At 48.5% G+C, this 15,018-nt stretch overlaps 1 protein-coding gene across 2 annotated transcripts in view; it reads left to right on the top strand.

Moving 5' to 3' along the window:
* Positions 1–15,018, top strand: part of EXOSC7 (exosome component 7) — a 30,747-nt gene that overhangs the window by 10,192 nt on the left and 5,537 nt on the right. For both annotated transcript variants that reach the window (XM_015564857.1, XM_015564856.1), the window contains exons 2-5: positions 4,058–4,159; positions 4,464–4,558; positions 11,228–11,393; positions 14,104–14,174. In XM_015564857.1, coding sequence (XP_015420343.1) covers positions 4,058–4,159; positions 4,464–4,558; positions 11,228–11,393; positions 14,104–14,174 — 434 coding nt within the window. The remainder of the gene's footprint in view (positions 1–4,057; positions 4,160–4,463; positions 4,559–11,227; positions 11,394–14,103; positions 14,175–15,018) is intronic.

Here is a 15,018-nt window from a genome sequence, read left to right on the forward strand (position 1 = left end):
CCACCAGCGCCCCACTTCCCACCCCATCCTGTATGTGGGAACAAGTATGTGGGTTGTTACTACAAAGGGGTGTGGCTAGATCTCCCCAGAGTGAGTGGTGTTTTAAGGCAGTGGTTGGAAGCCCTGTAGCCTTGAGGTGTCCTTGCTTTCAGAGCCGTTATCACCATCATCAAGACCAACTGGTGTAGCCAGCCAGTCCATCCTGTGAGGGAGGCCTGTGGGGTCCTGTTGCACCGTGAAGAGACCCTTTAGAATGCAGGAGGTGGTGTGGAGTGGCAGTGAAGAGCCCTGGCTTGGAATTGTGCTACTTACTGGCTGTGAGACCCCGGGCCAGCCATTTAGCATCCTTCAGCCATTTTTCTGTTCGCATAATGGATTCAATGTGTTAACTGTGGAGTGTTTCTAGAGCATTATCTCATATATGGTAAATGCACATTAAATAGTAGTTACTATGGCCCTAGCCGGTTTGGCTAGTGGATAGAGCGTCAGCCTGTGGCGCCCTAGCCTGTTTGGCTCAGTGGATGGGTCGTCAGCCTGTGGACCGAAGGGTCCCGGGTTCAATTCTGGTCAAGAACACGTACCTTGGTTGTAGGTTCCTCCCCCGCCCAGGCCCTGGTTGGGGCTCCTACGAGAGGCAACCAATTGATGTGTTTCTCTCACATCGATGCTTCTCTCTGTCCTTCCCTCTCTCTTCCACGCTCTCTAAAAATCAATGGGAAAATCCTCGGGTGAGGATTAAAACAAAATAGTTGCTATTAGTTTTTACAGATAATTGTGGCTATTTTGGTGTGTAGATCTGTAGAAGTAGAGAAGCACCTCTGAGGCCATTTACTTCCACGTCCTCTTTTGTAAATGAGGAAACTAGTCTATCGGGGGAGGGACTTGTCCTACCTAGGGGTCAAGCAGCTAGTTAATGGCAGGACCAGGCCTGGAACCCGTGACTAATGCTCCTGTGTTTGCTCACACTTGTACCAGGCCTGCAGCCCGTGAAGGATCCCTTGTGAGTGATGTTTCTGGGCCAGGTTTTCACTTTCCTAGCCGGGCACATCTGGGGGATGTGGCAAACGGGAGTCAGAGATTGACCTAGAAAGCTTTGTGTTCGGTGGCTGGGTGGGGAAGAGACAGTTACATAGTTTTGAGTTCTCCCCAGAGGCTCATTCTCCCAGACTTGACATCCTGTTACTTTTTAAGTCCACTTCTCCCCAGACTCAGATAGGGATTGCCTTCAGGGAGGGGTCTGCAGGAATTGGAGGGGCTTGCAGGAGTTGAGAGAGTAAAAAAAACTGTAACACACGTGACCAATGGTAGTAGTTGGTTCTGTGTGGTGGGAGCACGCAGTGTTTTGCCTGTTTATATTTTAATTGCTCAAGATAAAAAAGTCAGTCACATGCAGTTTAATTCGTTCCATGACGGAGCTCGTAACTCAAATTACTCGTATGTCAAATCAAAAAGTGAACGGAGTGAGACACGTGATGCTGGGCTGATGTTGTGGCGTTCACTGTGATGTTCGCTGCGCCAACTAGCGGTGGGGTATCTGAAGCTGGCTCGTAACCCGAATTTTAGCTCACAACTCAAAGCAAAAAATCGGCCGAGAGACGGCTCGTATCTCGAAAAACTCGTTAGTCGGGACACTCGTAAGTCAAGGCCCCACTGTAGTTTAAAGATAAGCTTCTGACAGTCAACACGCTTCAGGACTGTATTTGTTAGTGTTTGGAGGAGCATTAACCTTTTTTAGAATCTGATTCTAAAGATTCCTTTTCTGGGGGGAAAAAAAATAAACTGCTTTCAGTGTTTACAAAGGAGGAAGATCTCCATGAGCTGACAGGGAATGATTTCCTGCATATGAAAAGTGTAAGCCCTAGCTGGTTTGCTCAGTGGATAGAGCGTCTGCCTATGGGCTGAAGGGTCCCAGGTTCGATTCTGGTCAAGGGCATATGCACGTGTTGTGGGCTTGATCCCCAGTAGGGGGTGTGCAGGAGGCAGCTGATCAATGATTCTCTCTCATCATTAACGTTTCTATCTCCCTCTCCCTTCCTCTCAAATCAATAAAAATATATTTTAAAAATAGATAAAATGTTAAAAAGAAACAAAGGGTATCAGTAGTAGGCCACTCTGTGTAAGAAGGGGATATTTACGATATTCATGTATCAGCTCATTTGTGCAAAGGAAACACAGAAAAGATGGCCTGGGAACAAAAGAGATTGGTTACCTGCCTGGTGTGGTGGGAGAGGGGGGAATGGGATGCATTGGGAGTGACATTTCTCTGAGCACACCTTTTCTGATGGCTTTGACTCCCAGAGCCATGGTGATAGTCCACATACCCAAAAAGTAAGTAATTAAAAGTAATCAGGATGTGGGGGACCCAGACTGGAACACAGACTGCTACAAATGAGCACCAGGGCTGCATGGAAGGATGGGGGAAGACAATTGGAAAACAGTGTTTTGAGTGGGTACCATAGGCTAAAGACAAAAAAGAACTCTGTATAGTACTGTTCTCTTAGAACATTTGTTTCTCACAGGGGTATGGGTTAGCAGTTCTGAAACTATGTGTATACTAAAATTTAACAAATACCTAAATGCATTGTACATCATGAAAGCCAGGTTTCTCCCTGTCTGAGAGAGAAGTTACACCTAGGACAAGGAGGAAGGTTAGAAACAATTGTCAGTGTGAGAACGTGGCTTTTTAATAGATATGTGGATAGACAGAAATAACTACAGGTGTGTGTGTTTGTGTGTGCATGGATTAGTGTACATACATATGTTTTCTAGCTCTGTCTGCTGGGAAGCTCTATAAGCAATGATACCCCTGTAGCAACGAACCGACTTAGCACCCAGATCCTGGTTTTTCTCCAATAAAAGTAACCAGCACTCCTTGGAGAAAGGGCTGATTCCGGGGCAGGGGCAGGGGCAGGGGCAGGGAAAATACAAGAGCCTGGGACGTCTTATGTTGTTGGAAAATAAAGAAGTGCTCAAAAAAGATTGGAGGCATGTTGAAAGAACGCAGTAACCTACCCAAAGGAGCTCCCAGGGGCCAAATCTGGAGCTACAGGATGAATAATGAAAGTATTGGATTAGAGCTATAAAAGACATCTGTGCGCTAACACTGACATAGTAAGTGATTGAAGAAGTAAATAAGATAAGGGACAAGCACTACCTGACCCACTCTGAAACCCATCTTCAGCATCAGGGCTTGCCAAGCTTGGCCAATTCACTAAGAAAGGAAGATGTACTGCACATTGCTCCAGGGCCACGGTTCTCAACCTGTGGGTCGCGATCCCTTTGGGGCCCACTCTGAAACCCATCTTCAGCATCAGGGTTGGCAGGCTTGGCCGATTCACTAAGAAAGGAAGATGTACTGCACATTTCTCCAGGGCCGCAGTTCTCAACCTGTGGGTCGCGACCCCTTTGGGGGTCAAACGACCCTTTTACAGGGGTTGCCTAAGACCATCGGAAAACACATATATCTATGTATATAAAAGCCTAAGTGACCGTTATGACTGGTCGACTGAACGACTGGTCGACCGATCGCTATTACGTGTTCTGACCACCAGGGGGGCAGACGCTTAATGCAGGAGCTGCTCCCTGGTGGTCAGTGTGCTCCCACAGCCAACCTCCTGTGGTCCCTCCTGCTGGCCAGCCAACCTCCTGCAGTCCCTTCCCCAAGACTGGGCAAGACAGCCCCAATCAGCCCTGATCGCTGGCCAAGCCAAGGGACCCCACCCGTGCACAAATTCGTGTACCGGGCCTCTATTAATTACATATTGTTTTTGTGATTAATCACTATGCTTTAATTATGTTCAATTTGTAACAATGGAAATACATCCTGCATGTCAGATATTTACATTACGATTCATAACAATAGCAACATTACAGTTACGAAGTAGCAACAAAAATAATTTTATGGTTAGGGGTCACCACAACATGAGGAACTGTATTAAAGGGTCACGGCATTAGGAAGGTTGAGAACCACTGCTCTAGGGGAATGAAAAGGGGTGAATTGCCTCAGGGGTCTGTTGGTTTGGGATCACAGCCTGCGGATTGTGGTTGTTGCACATAGGAAGACCTCCGCGTGGATGGCCGTGGATGTGAGGACTACCGATGTGTCGAAGTGGAAACCGACGTGGTGTCCAACACCAGTGGGTCTGCCAGGGTCAAGCTGGTGAGTGCTGTGGCCACGGTCCACCCATGCCTCACAGGAGGAATGGGGAGGACCTACGGGACCAGCCACAGGCCCCTCCAGGCTTTTGCCACACAGATTTTAGGGGAAAATCAAAGACCCAAGCCTAACTCTGGGTGGAGGACTCTCTAGATCTGAAGGACTCCTCATCTTCTCAAAGGGTCACTTTCCAACCCCAGCACTGCTCTTAAGAGAGTCCCAGGGGTGTACGTCTGGGAGAGGAGGGAGGTGGTCGGGTGCCTGTCTGCCTGCCCAGAGTGAGGACCCTTCTCGCATATGTCTGCAGGGCCACACGGACATCCTGGTGGGAGTGAAAGCAGAGATGGGGACGCCGAAGCTGGAGAAGCCAAATGAAGGTTACTTGGAGTTCTTTGTTGACTGGTCAGTACTATGTAGATGTTTTTTTAAAGAAAAACAATTTGAAAGATGATGATTCAGGGGATGAACCTCTGTTTTCCTGTTAATCCACTTTTACTTGGTATTGAATTGTCATTCATCCAGCCAGCGGGTATTTACTGAGTTCCTCCTGGGTGCCAGGCCCTGGGATATTGGAAGGAGACGTTGGGTCAAGTTCTGCCCTTGCCCTGGCTACCTGGCCCTCGCTGGGCCTCGTTTTCCCTGTCTGAAAGGAGGGTGTCCGCCAGGCTGCCCAGCTCGTGGTGGTTATGAGAGTCACATGAGACGATGGATGATTTGAAAAATATCAAACGCAGACGATAAGGATCATTTGGTCTAAAATGCCCTGTTTCCCTCTCTGCTCTAGCTTTCCAGAAAACTTCTCATGACTTGCTTGGCAGAGCAAGGACTAGGGCCAGCCAACCAGCCTGACAGGCCAAGGTTGTGGCAGTGAGACAGGCAGTGGGTGCTGGGAAGAGCAGACTCCACAGTCTCTGCAGCTGTCAGCCAGCCGGATGCTGGCTTCTTCTCACCTGTGTGACCTCAGGCTGGTTACTCAGTTTCTTAATCTAAAAAATGGGGGTGATAATACTGTTGTGATGATAAGGAAATGAGATCATGAAGATAGAGCACCTAGGATGACGACTGGCTCCCAGTGGGCTTTCCCTAAGTGACATTTCTCTCCCTCTGGTGACCTCCTTCTTCTAGGGGTTGGGGCGTTTTATCGGGTTGCTGACCCAGTCTCGTCTTCTGTCTGTAACCTCACTTGTAGCGAGGTGATGACACAGGCCTTCTTGGGTGGGTATGGCTATTGGCTCATGTTAGATGCAGGTATATATTACTGACACTGTGTTGGGTCCCCAAGACGACCCCACATTTAGAGACTTGCTGGAAGGACTAGCATATAATTGTACTCACGACGAAGATTTATGACAGCAACAAAATGCAGCAACATGTGTGCCCAAGATGATTCTGAAAGAAAACCCATTAGAGACTCAGCACCCAAGATAGTTTTGGCTGCGGGTCATGTAAGCACCCGCTGCTTAACACACACCACAATACCAGGCTCCTGGGAAGCAAGCAAGTAAGTGTTCAGCGTGAGCCATATTTTTGCAGAAACAGTCTGCACCAGTGGACACAGATTCCTGGGAGCACTCTGAGAGCCAGAACGCTTTTCAGCGCAGGTGCTAACCCCCGTTTATATAGGAAGTTACAGTCTTCCCGTCTTCACGTCCAAACAGAAGTCCACCTCTCACAAACTGTACATGAGGGACATGAGTTCAGAGCGGGTGCGTGAGCTTCCTGGGGGTCACTTGCTTGGTTCTGTCCGACTCTGAGTCTTTGCTCTTTCTGCTTCGTGCAGCCTGTGGAGCCCGGCTTCGGAGGGGTGTTGTGCTTAGAAGTCCCAGAACTTCCATGGTGGCTCTGTGTCTGAAGGTGACAACATTTGCCTGCTGCTTTCGTCCCTTTCTTGTCCCAGCTTTAAAGGGAGGGTGGCTCTAGGTTGAGAGAAGCCTCTGAGCTGCCTTTCCCAAGACCTGGCTTCTAGGACGGAGCCTCTGTCCTGGCTGAGTGGCTGCCTGCTGGGCTCTTTCCCCCTTTGTAAATCTCAGGAGAACCCCAACAGGCCTTGAAGCTCCAGTTCCCAATCCCTGGATTTCTTTCTCAAGGTTGATAGTCTCAGGTGGCACACTGTAGATCTTTAAGTGGCTCCGTTAGTGCGATCAGCCCGGCACGTAGAAGTACCATGAGAGATTTGTAAAACCCCGTTTTCCTACGGAGAAGGGAGAGATTACCAAGCGCCACTGGCTGCACTTCTCTCAGAACCTATTTGGGTCTGCAGGGAGCAACTCTAAATTGCATAACAGACAAACCCCTTCATTCTGATCCAGAAAATAGTGCCCAGAAATAGGAGTGCTATCCTCCTCTTCCCCAGGCCCGGGGGTGGGGCCTCTGCCGGAGGCTCCAGGCTAAAACTGAATTCTTACCCAGCAGGAAGGGTCCTTTCCTGCCTGTCTGAGCCCAGTTTGACAGGTACTTACCAGCTGCTTCTAGGTTTTAATTATTAAGTTCCCAGAGCCAGAGGGGTCTCAGAAGACGAAGTGCTTTTCTGCTAACTCATTCCACTTCAGTTTGTGTACTTGGAATGCAGGCACCTGGGGTAGAGAACACTTCCTCCCACCGCTGCTCTGACCCTGACCTCAGTGGAGCAAGAGCTGGGTTGCAAGCTCTGCGCCAGGGAAGCCTGGCAGCACTCCCACTGGACCCGGAGCCGACCAGGCCTTCTCACTTCCTGCTCAGGTCTTTGTTAGATGTTGCCTGAAAATAGGCCGTTTTAAATAAGAACTTGGAGACTTTAGGAAAAGATGGTTTCCATCTAAAGCCTAGAGAAGGGTACGAATTGAATGAACTGTCACTCTGGTTACCACTAGGTGGCAATCCATCAAGCCGCTTCGCAGCTGTCCGACCACCCTGTTGATGGGTTTAGGGGCTGGTCTAGCCTCTCAGAGAGCGTTCACTGTTTAATGGTTGAGGAGCGCACATTTCATTCATAGGCATTTCAGTATGCCGGGCACTAGTCACCTGCCTTTGGGACTTACTTTTCAGGGTGATCACTTGTGCTTTACTAGTGTTGAACCACAAGTTTTGTGCCCTGAATTGGTGGGTGGACCCACTTGATCTATTCCTTACCTGCTTAGTGCTGCCCAAAGGGGGCACTGTTCTTGGCTGAAGGGCCAGGCAGAGCAGAACCTGCAGAAGCCATTCGAGGCTAGCTGTACTTTGAAAGTTGATGAAATAACTCTCCCAGGGACTTCAAACAAGGGTTTAGGTGACAAGCTCCGAATGTGCTGCTATGCCCAGCCCATTTACTGGGACGCGTCGGTAGGCACAGAGAGGAGCACGTGAGTCAGAGGCTCGGGACCTGCCTGGGGGTTAGATGACTGCGGAGGTGTCCTGAGTCAGCCTCGGCCCGGTACCCACTAAATCACCCGGCTGCCACGGGCCGGGCCGGGCCTGGCTGTCAGCCTCCACGTTCGCAGGCGAGGTCAGTTGTGAGTGAAGCAACAATGGGCCTAGTGTCTGAGTCCCATTGCAGGTAGCCGTGGCCTTGATCTCAGCCTCCCCCAGTTAAACCAGGAGAGAAGTGCTGAGCAGAGGAGCGGAGTAGAGGTGATGAGTCAGGAGGGGTGGAGAACTGGGAGGGGCAGCGTTCCCAAGATTTTTATTAGTTTATCCAGCTCAGTAAGTGATTTCCCAACAGCCCTGGAGGGCTGGTTCTTTATGAAGGATCTGAGTTGGTTTGGGTAACTATAAAAATAAAAGCAGTTGGTTTTATGCTAAAAAAAACACACCTTAGTGTATACTCTCCCCCTGAAAGATTGTATTATGATGCTTATGAGCAGGGGGCTAGGATTGCCAGCCTGTGTTGCTCTCTCTTTAAACTTTGTACTCGATAGAGAAGCTTTTTGTTTAGGACTCCCGTGGTCTACATTCCTTGACTCCAACATTTGTGCCCTAGTAGTAGTTCCCAAGACCAGAGTACCCATTCATTACTTGGAGGCAGAAGGCAGGCCGAATGGAGGCTAACCTGACCGATGTTAGGCCACAAGCCAGACGTGCCCAGTAGCACATTCAGGGAGAGTCCAGTGAAGCCCAGCAGACAAGGCCAGGCTGCCTGGGTTTGGAATCTTAGCTCCCCAGTCACTGGGTGTGTGACCTTGGCCAAGTTACACAACCTTTCTGTGACTCGGTTTTATTGTCTCTAAAATGGGGTCAATAACAGTGCCAACCTCTAGGCTTGTGAGAATTCAATGCGTTAATGCATCTAAAGTGCTCAGAATGCTGTCTAGCACGTGGTGAACATTCCAAAGAAGTTGTTAAGTTTCCTTCCTTGTAAAGCGAGAGCATCTGACCATCTGAGGCCACAACCCACCTGCAAGATTTTTGTTTCACTAATGGAGGCTTTTATTAAAGATGACAGGGCCTGAGAGTTGGCCGGTCTCCATCACTCCCTGTTAATTATACATGTGGCTCTTTGTTCAGATGCTTGTAGGCGTTTGGTTTGTGGCCCTCTGGAGATGGCCTCTAAGGCTTTGCCAGGTCTGCGTTTCTGACCTGCTCTATCAGAAAGGGTCCTTGTGCTGTGGGCGCCCCTAGTGGTGAGGAGGGACCCTCATTTTTCTGCTGCATCTCTTGTCTTCATCCTTTGTCAGAATATAGGGTCTCTGGCCCTTCTCATTGTACCCAAAGCACTACACCCCATCCCCACCCTGAGCAGTTTCCTTCTCCCCAGCCTCTTCCCCAGAATCACTCCATGGCCAGGGCACCATCCAGACGCAGGAGCTTCCTAAGGTCTCATCTGCCTCGAAGCTTTCTTTTCTGCCTGTCTACCAGCTATGCTGAAAGGATATGTTTAAGAAAAGGAAAAAAACCCACAAAACCAACACTTTAAAAATGGGAAAAATTTCACTTTAAATTAGCCCAGTGCCAAAAAAACACAATGGGGCATGGTTTTGTAGGTGGATTCATTTAGCCAGTTGGACCTGGAAGTTCTGTAAACCACCCCTCAGGGCCGTGGAGGAGTCACTGCCTCCTCCCTGGGTAACCAGTCACACCCAGGAGGATATGACCCACTGTAATCAGGGAAAGGAAAACATTTGAAGTGTAAGCATCTCGGACTGGATTTGTCTACACAGAGATCTATGTAGATGTGTTTAAACACTTAAAAGATGGGACTCAATATTGATTGCTTAGTGTTTGAATTAGGAACAGATTGTGTTTTGCTGGCTGTACAAAATAAACTTGGTCCCTGGTGACTTGATTATTTCGCCACAAATGAGCTTTTTTTCATGGCTCAGTGCCTGAGTCCAGCAGAGGCGGGAGAGACCAGCGAGGTTGCTATGGCAGCAGTGAAGTTTCTCAGGGATTTTAAATTGGGGTTCTGCTGGCTGGTAGTGGTCAGGGAGGACTGTCTGATTAGAGAGGCAGAGTTTTACACAACAGCACACACTGGTTATTTTAGGGTTCATTTTTATGCCTATATTAGAATGGAGTAGACAGAGGGGACATTACACACATACACACACGCGCACACACACACACACACGCACACACACATATGCACACGCACGCACCCACACCCTGCCTGCCTGTGGCCTGACCAACTTGTACTCATCTTTAGGTTTGAAGTCTCCTCTAACCCTCAACACTGATTGAGGCCCTCCCTGACCCCCACTCCTGCTGCTTGCTCCCTCCCCTATCAATGACACTGCCCCCAGACTTCATTGGAATTCCGACTTCGGGTGGCCTCCTTGCGCGGTCTCTGGGTCTGCAGTGCCTGGCATCTGGCTGGGTGCCTTCCAGTGGAGGTGTGGATGGATGCACAGACGGGCCGGGGAACACGGGTCGCACGAGATTTTGTGGAAACCAGACTGAAACAACTGCTTTCCTCTCCCCCCCCCCACCCTGGGCCCTACTTATTAAGTGAAGTGGTCACTGGAATGTTTACTTACCTCACTGGTGTATTAAGGGTTTGTTTTCATTACGCCAAAACCCTCTACAGTTTCCTGTTAAACACTTGTGTAGCGCTTAGGGTGGCAAATGTCAATGTGTTTTCATTCTTTGTTGATTTTTTTGAAGGGATAAACTTTATTAATCTAACTCAAACACTGGAGGCTAAAATTATAGCAACCTGTGTTGAGGTAATTGGGTGCAAAATTCAAGAGGCCTGAATGAGAAAGGTTTTTCTCTTTGAAAAATAGCAAATAAAGTAAAAGAGATAACCTAATATTTAATCTGCCAGCAGTCTGTCTGTCTTATTTCATCTCCTGCTGTTCAGTACAGTGATAACCTAGAGTTCATGACATAGCTCTGGCATACTATCTTACGAATCTTCTGAAAGATTCTAGCTCTAGCCGGTGTTACTCAATGGTTAGAGTGTCAGCCTGCGCACCGAAGAGTTGAGGGTTGGATTCTCGGTCAAGGGCACGTGCTTGGGTTATAGGTTCGATCCCTGGCCTGGTTAGGATGCATGTGGGAGGCAACCAATTGCTGTGTCTCTCTCATATCAATGTTTCTCTCCCCCCGCCCCCTTCCACTCTTTCTAAAAAACAATGGAAAAAAATATTCTCGGGTGAGGATTAACACACAAAACAAAACAGAAAAAAAATTCCAGGAAGGTTATTGTACTTGATGTTGTGGCTTTTGTTTGAGAGTACATCGTGCATGCTAAAGCTGTGAAAACTAGGGATGGTGTATATAATGTAACCCCTCTGTAAGCCAGCCTGTTTGATTCTCTGGGCTTCCGGCTTCCTCAGCCTGCCAGAGAAGGTATTTGTTATACTTTCAAGATAAGAGAGTTAATTATTACTGGCCGAGGTTCACTTTGCCATTGCTCTCTTGTTTCCCTTGGATAAAGATGTCTTCTGTTAGAAGTCAGGGGGAACTCCCATCACGCACACTGACCAATTCAGGGCCCGGTGCTGGTCTGGCTCAGTGTGTGTGTCTGTCCGGAGGCTGGAACAGTGGCAGATGCCATCCCTTCCTCATTTCAGGGACTCTCCATCATTCCGTAGGGCAGCTGGAGTAAAGCTTTGCCCCTTTGCTCTTTGCGTCTGAAAAGACTCACCAGCTCTTCTGTTCCCTTCTGCGCAGCTCAGCCAATGCTACCCCTGAATTTGAAGGTCGAGGAGGTGATGAACTTGGCACAGAGATTGCTAACACCCTCTACCGGATATTCAGCAACAAGAGCAGCGTGGACCTGAAGTCCCTCTGCATTAGTCCTCGGGAGCACTGCTGGGTTCTCTATGTGGACGTGCTGGTAAGGATCAGTTGCTGCGCCAGCTGGAGACCAGTTGGCCTACTCTCCTCCCAGCTTTTTCCCTCTCCAAGTGGGTACTGCCGACTCCCAGGGTGAGATTAGTTAGGGGAAGATGAGTCTCCTGCAATAGTTTCTTTAAAAAAATTAAATGTTACACGAATAGTAATATATGTAAAGTGCCTACACATGATGCCGTCCTACAGTAACGTTACAAGCAGTCATATCGTGGTAGCACCTAAAATTATCCAGAGATTGTCAGGGAAGAAAAAGTAAGAGATGCTCTCTAGATAGTGCCAGACAGAGTCGAGGGGCAGAATTTAGACCAGCGGCACATTCTGCATGGAATGATGTGCTGTTTACATGCATTTTCATTTAACCCTTACAAATGTTTTGCAAGTGGGCACGGCTCTTTTTCCCATGTACAAGTGAGAGAACTAAGACACAGAGAGGTAAAGTAGCCCAAGAGGTCTCAGCTTGAGGATAGTGGTACCAGGCCTCCAAGCCAGGAGTTGGGCCCAAAGGTGCCGGTGTCTGCTCTTGACCTCACTGAGCCATCTTCCCTTGGAAACAACCCGTAGCCCACCTGCTCTGAGGCCCTTGCTTCCCAGGTGCGGCCCCTAAGGCCCTGCCTCCTCCCTCCCCCCTCCTCCCTCTTCCCTCTTCCCTCCTCCATAGTCAGCTCCTGCAGGAGTCTTTCTAGCCACCCCTCATTTCCTTCCTGGTGTTCTCCCTCCAGATACTCTGCTGCCCAGTTTTTGGCAGTTGGCAGTAACTTCTCTGAGAGCTATAATTCATTTAATTTTGCCAGTTGCTTGTTCATGTACAGGCTCTTGATGGGTCTATTTTGTTTTTATTAAATGTCACGAACCTTGAGATGAGTGACCGCATCTTCCACGTAGGCTTGAGGACACAAGGCTAAGCCATTGACCAAACAGGTACTTGAATGAACCTGAGGGCACAGCAGATCCTGTGGATCTGATCTTGTGGGCGACCTTCTGAGGAGGAACAGCCTGCTGTCTCCAGTGCTGGCCCCGCGTGAAACAGGGCAGGGCTTTCTGGGCACTTGGCAATTTGATGACGGCTGGAACATGGCTGAAAGGTAATTAATAGTGGGCCTGCAGGTTCGCACTGTTCTGAATGCTGGTGCTAATGGGTAAAAGTAATAACAATTACAAGCCCATTTGCTTTTACTCGTTTCCAATAAGATGTGCCCCGTAGTGTGATTCCTCCCACCACACAGGTACTTGTGCAGGTCCTGGTTTTGAGGAGGCGGGAACCAGCCGCTGGCCGTCCTTACGGATAAGAGGCAGGCTTCAGAGCTGCCCAGGGAGGTGGACTCCGCAGTTGCACTCTGTGTCTATCCTCCACCTCCCAAACAGTCTTTATTTAAATGCATTTAGCTAACACCTACTGTGTGCTAGGCACACTTCTAAGGGCTTTACCAATACTAACTCACTCAGCCTTTATAGCAGCTCTGTGAGGTAGCTGGGATTTTTACCCTCTGAGGCACAGACAGGTTGCGTGCTGCCCATGGTCATGCAGCCACCAGGGGAGGACGAGTCAGATGCAGACGTTCTGACGCAGAGTCTTGCTACAGCTCTTTGCTGTGCAGCAGTCAGCTCTGAGCCAGAGTGGGGAAGAGTTAGTCCAGCTGCTAGACCAATGAGCTGCAGTCACTAGCCAGGTGGTCATATTTTAATAAGCAATAATTATACAGGAAAGGTGGGTCTGCAGGTGAAGTTTGCTCAGAAAGCTTCAGGTGGGAATCAGCGACTTGCAGTGGGCATGGTGGAAGGCCCAGGCACAGGGCCTGCCTGTCTCTCCCACATAATCTCCAGGCTCCTTCTGCCTGGCACCCCTTCTGCTGGACTCTGAGTAAAGGAATGAGCAAACCCGCAGGGTCCAGCCCTCAGGAGCTCACAGTTCAGAGCAGAGACAGACTGAATAAAACCATGGGACTACATGACTTTCCCTCCTACGCGGGACTTCCTCTCCATTCTTCCTTGCTGTAGCCCAGTTTATTCCATAAACTTGGGCCAAGGCTCTTTTAAATGAGGGCAGAAGGTTTCTTACCTTCCACTTAAGAATGGGCTCTAGCCCTAGCTGGTTTGGCTCAGTGGATAGAGCATTGGCCTATGGACTGAAAGGTCCCAGGTTCAATTCTGCTCAAGGGTTGCAGGCTTGATCCCCAGTAGGGGGCGTACAGGAGGCAGCCAATCAGTGGTTCTCATCATTGATGTTTCTATCTCTCTGTCCCTCTCCCTTCCTCTCTGAAATCAGTAAAAAATACATATTAAAAATAAAAGAATGTGCTGTAAGCTTTCCTGCTGCATGAGCTCACATAAGTGCAGCCAGCACTTTTGCTCATGGGCAAAAATGGTATGAGAGACCTTTGTTTTTATTATGTTAAATGTAAAGCATGAAGTGTTACCTGTTTGCGCATCAGGTAATGTTGATAATGACAGGCAGTAGGTTACCACACTACTGAATGTGAATCTGGTAGCAGGTGAGGCATCAGTGGTCATCATTTTTAACTTGTTTGGAAGCCGGACATACGTTAGCAACGATGAGAGCAGCATGTGTGGTGTGATTGGGAGCTCTTCAGGGCATCAGTGGTCACCATCCCTAGGAGCCAGTATCCTTTCATTGGGATAGTACTTAAGTAAGATGTGACACTTGCTTTTCTTCCCCACTCACCCTGTCTCCCTAGCTGCTGGAATGTGGTGGAAATTTGTTTGATGCCATCTCCATTGCTGTAAAGGCCGCTCTGTTCAATACAAGGTAAGTCTTCCGAGAAACATCCCCGGGGCCGGTGCAAAACCCAGGCGGATACTGAGGAAATTTCTACTGCAGCTCATAGGTGAAGATAACGAGGGGTTAGCATTAACAATGATATGTAATGTCAAGCTCCAGAAAACAGAGATTTCATCAATTAAAACTAAATCTGTGCATCTATTTCTGTATTTATTTTTTGTATTGTTATTTTCATAACTAAGCATGTACCATGTAGAAAAGCATTAGAAAACTACAGAGAAGCAAAAAAAGTTGAAACCAACTACTGGCCCAGCTGATGTCGCTCAGTGGTTGTACATCAACCCATGAACCAAGAGGATGCTGGTTCGATTCCCAGTCAGGGCCCATGCCTGGATTACAAGCTCGATCCCCAGTAGGGGGGCGTATAGGAGGCAGCCAATCATTGATGTTTTTCTCTCTCTCTTTCCTCTCTTACTCTCTCAAATCAATAAGAACACATTTTAAAAAAAGAAAGAAACCAACTCCAGATCAACTGTCCAAGTACTGTTACTGGCCAAAGCTCCATGTGGGCAGTTTGTCCGTTTGGTCTGCTATCCCCCCAGCACCATGAACAGTGCCGGACACAGCAGGTGTTCACGAGCCCTTCACTGGACACACGCATGTTCTAAAACAATAGTTCTCAACCTTCCTAATGCCACGACCCTTTAATACAGTTCCTCATGTCGTGGTGACCCCCAACCATAAAATTATTTGTGTTGCTACTTCATAACTGTAATTTTGCTACTATTATGAATCGTAATGTAAATATCTGATATGCAGGATGTATTTTCATTGTTCGCGACCCACAGGTTGAGAACCGCTGAAAGGTCTA

This window comes from Myotis davidii, unplaced genomic scaffold, assembly GCF_000327345.1.
Source record: "Myotis davidii unplaced genomic scaffold, ASM32734v1 scaffold81, whole genome shotgun sequence".
Lineage (NCBI taxonomy): Eukaryota > Metazoa > Chordata > Mammalia > Chiroptera > Vespertilionidae > Myotis > Myotis davidii.